Raw genomic sequence first — 7,552 nt, 5'->3', positions numbered from 1 at the left:
TGTAAATATTACCAATAAATGGGACATGGCCTAAAAGCTTCAGTTTTCAAATATTATTCAACGTACAAATAATTTGAACAGAGTCCAGTTTGCATTCAATGCATTGACTGGTCATCATGGTTGGCTATCATCAAGGTTTTTTCTCCCTCACATTGGTCTCTTGGGTCGATTACACAGGATACTAGATGGAGGGGTACGGAGGCCTGAGCCGCAGCCTGTGCTTTGGTCCTCTGTCCCAGCCTGCAGAGAGGATCCTGGCCGCCCTGCGGGCCCAGGCTCTGCCCCCACCCAGAAACAGAAGCAACCACCGCTACAGCCGGCGTGAGTCGAGACAGGAACAGTCGGAGTCACTGTGACCTGGTTTGCAAGAGAGAGACACTAGTGCTTTCCGCCACGATTACATGCCAACACATTTGAAACAATGGCAGCAGTTCCAAGATGGATATCTGTGGCTGGCCAAAAATATCGTATTGAACTAGTTCCATTCGCAACCATTTCAAATTAAACACTTGTTAAATATTGTGATAAGGCAATCAAAAATGGAGTTTACATAAATTGATTCTTGTAGTATTCTGTAGCGGTCATTGTTATGCCGTTTTATCTCCGATGTTAGAAGTCGATGAGGGCTATGGAACTCAGAGGGAGCACTTGGTGCAGGCTGGCTGGAACACAACTCAGCATAGGATGCAAGGCAGGGAAACTGAACGGTAAGTCATTTATCACAATACACACAAAGACAAACACATGTGTATCGTTGGGACAAATGCTGTGGTTATCACTCTGACCATATTGATCTTGTGGGTGCCAGAGTGAAAAATATCCAATATCCATTAATTGACGGCTCACAACTCACACTGGTGCAATAAAGTCACCAAACCCACATATGCATTTAAAAGGGAGCAAGCTATTTATATTATTATGTACCAGGATCCATTTAGTGGATGGACATTTCAGGGAAATTCAATTAATTGTTTCTTTTCAAGGGTACAATAATAGATGTGTCAGCTATAAAGGTTATAATCGTTTGCCACATAATTGCTGTTGTTTAGACCTGGCTCGCAAACCCAGCCATATTCCTCCTCATCCTGGCCGAGAACCCCATCATACTCATCCGCGGCCACCAGTTGGGACTCCTCCCAGCAGACAGATCACTCTCAGAACCCAGACTCCTTTGGCAGTACCTCAAGTAAGACACGGCCGTGCCTTCCCAGCAAAGACTACAACCAGCTCCTGTCCCAGTCTGATTCCCGCCTCAGGAACCTACCATACGCGAGCCACACCCTCTCGTCTCCCCAAAGAGCTGTGGTCTTGCCGGCTCCAGGAGGATCTCAAAGTAATGGTTGGTCTCTGCACAGGCCTGGCCTGCCTGCTCAGCAAGACACTAGCCCCTGGAAGAGGTGAGCAAGGCAGGGAGGAATCTGAAAGGTGGTGTCGGTTTACATTTATATTAAAAGCCGAGCCAGTGTATTTTGCATGATTGTGTGTATTTGGATGGTGACTCGTTTGACCGGACTAGTCGCCCTAATTAGTATTATTAAGTAGTTATTAGTTAAATGTTGCCATCCTTTGTCCTCGCGTATCCTTGCGTATTCGGTACAGCACTGTGTTTTTGATTTGAGATTTTGTTGCATATTTAGCTTTTATCACTGGATTACTATCATTTGATTATTAGAGGATACTCAATGAAATGCAATGTCATGCTCAACAACAGTCTCAGATGACCGTCACTTGACCCAATGCATTGCTCAATATTTTAGTCAGTTTGTAAGAGACATTTGGGTCTTACATTTTTTTATATTGCTTTTTTCCCTGCAGCTTATCTGAAGAACCTGAGACATTTTTTACCCTCAGCCTTCCTCCAGAAGGTCCAGATCTCGATGCATTTTACCCCGATCTCCACCTGCAGAAACCAACTCCATCATCTGTTAATGTCCGCCAAGTGTCTGAGTACTGTCTACCAGATGTACAGAACAAGGTCCAGCCGAGAGAAATTGGTGCACGGGAGTGGGATGGATGCCAAGATGATCATTACCTCCAAAATGTACCTCCAAAGAACCAACATAAAGTGTGCTTGCCAAGATTGGACCACGTTAAAGTGGTCTCTACTGGGGGTGGAAATGGGAAAGCCTGGTATGAGGGGCCGGGTTCTGCACTTCTCAAACCATGGAAGCAGCTCTCGCTTCCCCAAGGCAAGACAGGACCAGAGACAGGCTTTGACCGGCGACAGCTGTATGAGCCACTGAACGTGAATAGGAACTGTGGGGCGGGTCTGATGGTCGATTTTGTGGCAGCTATGGATGTAGACAGAGGAGAAGAAGAGCCAGAAAATCAGTCTCAAGTGCTGAGTGAAGTAAACCACATTAGAAGCAAGTGCTCAAATGGTGGAAGGGAGCAAGAGGCATTCAGAGAAAACCATGGATTGTCAAGAATGAAAGGAAAACAGTTCCCCATCGCCATCACAGATGAAATGGACACTGCGTCGGACTTTGATGTGGACGGTAGAGCCCTCCGGCAAACCGAACACCAAGATGTCGGAGAAGGGTTTCCACATGAACCCGGTGCCAGGGACGAAGAGATAACAACAGGGGGGTCCAGTCGTAGCATCACCCCAGAACTGACCCCAGTGTTACTTGAAGAAAGCGTCAACACAATGGTAACCCAGGGAGCTCAAACTACCCAAAAGACATCAGAGCTCGAGACCGCTGGAGATAAGGAGGAGGGCCCACAAAGACCAGAGGAACAGAGGGAGTCCTCCAACAGAGAACTCAGTCCGGGTGGAGCCCCCCTACCCGATGGACCAGACACGGCCGTCAGGGATGAGGAAGATGCGGCGACTGCTGCGGTAGTCCTGGAGACGGACGCGGGGACGGTGCAGGGCGGCACGACCCAAGCTGAGGAACAGATGGGGGGGGACCAGGGTGGGAGGACCCACCCTGTCCAGGTGGAGGAGGAGGAGGAGGAGGTGGAGGAGGAGGAGGAAGAGGCCGGTCCATCTGAAAGGGGAATGGTCCTTCAGGAGATGTTGGAGGATGAAAATGAGCCCTTGTTGAAAACCTCAAATGAGGTCAATGGAAGCCCCGCATTGGGTGAGTCAAGCACAGTGTAAGCTTGAACCTAAACCTTCGATATACGGTAGATTGTGGTTTACATAACTTTTTAATTGCTGCATTCACCACTAGAGTGTGCCACAATACTGCAGTTAGCACTGAACACATCCAACTGTACAAGCAAATGCATTCATCAACAAATGCAGTTTTGTTTGCTTACACTTGGCATGTTGTGTATACTTGCGTATATTGATACGTCCATTCATGATACTGTTCTTTGTACCACGAAGCAGCTGTTTTATGCAAACCTGTGCCTCACTTCGACAGGAAGAATGGTCCTTGTAGGATCACATGGTAGATCATGTGGTCAATATGGGATAAAATGGCTTCATTTCACTTCCAAAAGCATTGAGAAATAATGACACTAGTCAATTCAACCGATTGTTCACTGTTATTGTTCAAAGTCAATTCAAACCTTTCAATATGTAATATAAGTCTGGACCCCCCCGTTCCAGAGCTGTTAGTTGTATGTGCGCCTAATGTATGTTCGTTCCCACTGTGGAAATTTGTGTTGTGGAAATAAGTAGAGCATATAGAATATCAAGTGAAAAGAAATCAAAAACATGTTATATAGTTTCGACATGAACCATCATCAGATTAGAAAACTTTTTGCCTTAAACCTTCCAAATGAACCATTGGCTGTCTTCTTTATAAGTTATCCACTCTCTGGATCAAAGGCTCTTGAAGCAGAGGGCGCTACAGGGTTTCACGTGACGTCAGGTCCCCTACAGCCCACTGGCTCTGGGCCAGTGTTATATCATCACTTGCCTGGTAATGTAAGATAGTTTGAAGGGGAGAAATCATTGGGCTGACTGGGTGCTGTTGTTAGCTTGTTGTTAGCATGCTCACGTTACCAGGGCTATGCTAACGAGCCGATAGCAGGGGTCCCCCGCAGCTGAGTCAGCGAGTTGCTTGTACACTCTGCTTGATGCAAATCCTTCAGGCCAAGGTCACTTCGTCCTCATCCATCTCTCTCTCTCTCTCTCTCTCTCTCTCTCTCTCTCTCTCTCTCTCTTTCTCTCTCTCTCTCTCTCTCTCTCTCTCTCTCTCTCTCTCTCTCTCTCTGTCTCTGTGTTTCACACTCGTATACAAGGTGATGAACTGTATCATTCGTGCGCTAGGCTCGAGTGCAGATCCACCAACTGGTTCTTGAATAACTATAAAAAGGCTAACCTTCCCCTTTTCACCCCAGAGGGCTCACCAGTTGAGAGACAACGCCCCCCGCTGAGGTTGTCTCAGGAAGGAGGGGCCACAGGGTCTGGCTTCAGGGTACCCCCTCTTCTCCATGGGAACGCCCCCCTAGAGGCCACCCTCCATACCTGTGACACCCTTCAAGTGAGTCCCGATCCGTCAACCATCCTACACTCATTGTTGAAAGTGAACCTAACCTCAACTAACCTGTCAGCCCGGTTGAGAATCAAGTCTAATACACATTTTATTGAGCCTGTTTTATTCATTAGTACTCTTCTTTTTACTTCCATGGCATATCAATTCCATGTTTTGCTTCAGTTTCAGTTTGTCTTCCACCTCAAGCTGTATCTTGAGGTTATCAAGGTCAGCATATAGAGGACTCTGAAAAAAAAACTGATACAGAGAGAGCTCCCTGGAATAGCATTAGGAATCTGTGGGGGATCTCAAAGGAGCACATGTAGATTGAAAAAATATCTGTAGGTTCATTTAACGATGTTTCCCGTCAACATCCTCATTAAGAACGCTCCGGTGAAGAGCTCTGGAGTGGAAGGAGCACACGTTTACGGTGTGTTTGCGCAATTGGCAGAGGGGTTTACAAATAAAAATAGGTCCAAGGAAAGGCAGCCTTGGTTTTACAGACCATTAATCGATGGCAGGATAGCTGGACAGGTCGATGTGTCACGAACCCAGGGATGAAAGGAGATATACATGCAAGATCTTGAAATAATTGCATCGCATAGCAAGCGAGGAGAAAAGAGCTATAGTTGAGAGGGAGAAGTGGTGCGGGTTTGACCATACTGCGTCGGTCAGCAGCAGTACAGCTAGAGCTTAGCAGGCCGAAACACGGACATAAGTATGCTACCTGTCGATCGCAACCAATAAACCTTTTCTACCTGGAGGGAACCTCTTCTTTTGGGCGATGACCCCATCCAAATGCCTCCTAATGCTACCTGGGTATATATGATGATAGAATAATGCTTTGAGGTTTCATGGTTTCGGAAGATATCGTTAGTTAGTCAAACACAGAGTCGAACCCGGGCTCACACAGACATGCTCTGTACCCTCCCCACCGGAGGAGGGCGGTTGTCCCCCTGCCCTGGCCAGAAGGACCTCCCTGGCTCTCCCTGGGAGAACCACAGGACCTGAATCACCAGTCTGTACAGTGTACACTCACGGTGCAGGATCACACACACACACACACACACACACACACACACACACACACACACAGACGTGCACGCCTGTGAGTTTAGGCATGGAGGTTTTTTTTGGGGGGGGATATGAATAATGAAGGTGTGGGATGTTTGACGAGGTTACCTGGAGGCCAACATGAGGACCCAGAAACCGACTCTGGCTGTCTGTCGATTATGATTATGATGCTGGGAGGATAAGCTACTGTAGAGGGTGGGTGTGTGTGGGTGTTTGTGTGTGTGTGTGTGTGTGTGTTAGGGGGGGGGGTGTTTGTTTGAGAGAGTGCTTGAGATAGACTGAGCGAAAGTAACTGTGAGAGAGACTCTCAGTGACATTGTGTGTGTATTCATCTGAGAGGGAGGGAGATGAATGAGATTGTGGGTGTGTGGGTGTGTGTGGGTGTGTGTGTGAGAGAGGGAGAGAGGTGGAGGCAGTGCCCGTTTCACAGCGTGAAGCCTGCTGTATCAGACAGACAGTGTCTGGCTCCCTCTCTCTGGCTGTCTGGTACACAGTGCTGAGGGGCAGTCCGCACCAGACTACACAGTCTCAACATGTACTGTACTACAGACTACACACACGTTAACATGTATGTGTGTGTACTGCCGATAATACTACCGACGTATGACAGATTGCAGGCGCAAAGAAGTACATTTTACAATCCTACATACTACATACATTGCAGAACAGGAAGAATATATATATATATATATACATACATATAAACGGGGTGAAAATGGGGTGAATATACTCTAATTGTGTACCTTTCTCCCATATCGTCTTTTCTTGTAGTCTCAACAGCCTTTATTGTCTGCCACTGAATGTGTAGACCCTCCCCCGGTCACACGCCCTACGCCCGGGCCAAACCTCCGCTCAGACACCGGACCATTCCGTGGAAGTTCAGACATTTCCCAATTCGGCCCGGCTCTACCTAAGCCCTCCCGGATCCCCGCCTTTTCTATCAAGAGGAAACGGGAAGAGCAGAACGCCGGCCTCACCGAGACCCCCAGGACCTCCCAGCCCAGACGCCCCGTCAAGTGGGAGCCCCCCCGCTCCTCCCAGGGGAGGACAGGGGGAGACGGAGGGGACCGGAGGGCCAACAGAGACCGGGAAGCCGATGAGAACGAAACGGGGGCCCCGACTCGATCCTGCCCCTCTAAAGACCTGGGCTTGTGCCCTCCAGCGTTGGCCCAGGTGCGACAGGCCCGAGCCCGTTCCGTTCACCCGGCCACGGCCTGCCTGGCGGGCGGCAGTAGAACGGACGGCCCGATGTGGAAACAGCACACGATGCGTCCACACCAGCATATCGCCGGGGCTGGGGGTTCTCCCTTAACACACTGCGAAATGAATACAAGCCACGGCGGGGTTGCGGATACCGCCAGCGCCTCGATCGCGAGCGCTGCTGTGTCCACCGCTCCCAAGAAGAAACGGGCCAGACAGGGCCCGGGCAAGATCACGAGCCGCGGGGCCGCTTCAGCTCAGAAGGACGCCATCAGAGGGGAACGTCCCGCTGATCAGGCGGCAGGCGTCACCTCCGACCCCAGAGTGAAGGATGCTGGGAGGATGAGTTTGGAGGAGAGGGCGTGGCTGCTGAGGAGGGTGGGCGGGGCCAGAGCGACGGCGCTGACGATGGTTTTCCAGGACGGCAGCACTCAGTTTGACCCGGAACAGGTGAGCGTGGGTCGGGGTCTTGATGGAGGCGTGGATCGGTGGATGCGTGGTCACGCTTCGTTGGTTCAGAGTAACGGTCACCCTGGGCTTCAAAGATGTGTTTTTGTTTTTTTTGACTAGCCAATTATAAGCCTTACAAGTCACGCCTCACCTCTCCTATATCACTCACACACTATTGAGGGAAAACGGTTAAATCAAACTGCTTGGTGTTCATATCAACGAGAATGAATGAATTGTTGGGAGTAATCATTTCTTATGTGCATGGAATGAACGATACTAAACAAAACAAATGTGTACAATCAAAAATTGGAATAACTGAACAATAAATACTAACACCCTGCACCACTAAGTAGATGGAGGAATCCTCCAGACTAGATGGATCCATACCTATTAAA

The 7,552-nt window shown here is 49.0% G+C and overlaps 1 protein-coding gene across 2 annotated transcripts in view; it reads left to right on the top strand.

The window, feature by feature from the left end:
- The window catches only part of poln (polymerase (DNA directed) nu), a 47,163-nt gene that overhangs the window by 680 nt on the left and 38,931 nt on the right, over positions 1–7,552 (top strand). For both annotated transcript variants that reach the window (XM_030339002.1, XM_030339003.1), the window contains exons 2-7: positions 178–321; positions 614–707; positions 1,050–1,397; positions 1,816–3,086; positions 4,300–4,442; positions 6,279–7,157. In XM_030339002.1, coding sequence (XP_030194862.1) covers positions 186–321; positions 614–707; positions 1,050–1,397; positions 1,816–3,086; positions 4,300–4,442; positions 6,279–7,157 — 2,871 coding nt within the window. In that variant the 5' untranslated portion in view covers positions 178–185. The remainder of the gene's footprint in view (positions 1–177; positions 322–613; positions 708–1,049; positions 1,398–1,815; positions 3,087–4,299; positions 4,443–6,278; positions 7,158–7,552) is intronic.

This window comes from Gadus morhua, chromosome 17 (genome assembly GCF_902167405.1).
Source record: "Gadus morhua chromosome 17, gadMor3.0, whole genome shotgun sequence".
In the NCBI taxonomy this organism is placed as follows: Eukaryota; Metazoa; Chordata; class Actinopteri; order Gadiformes; family Gadidae; genus Gadus; species Gadus morhua.
Note: the sequence above shows the minus strand (reverse complement) of the source record. Positions and strands in the feature narration are given on the sequence as shown.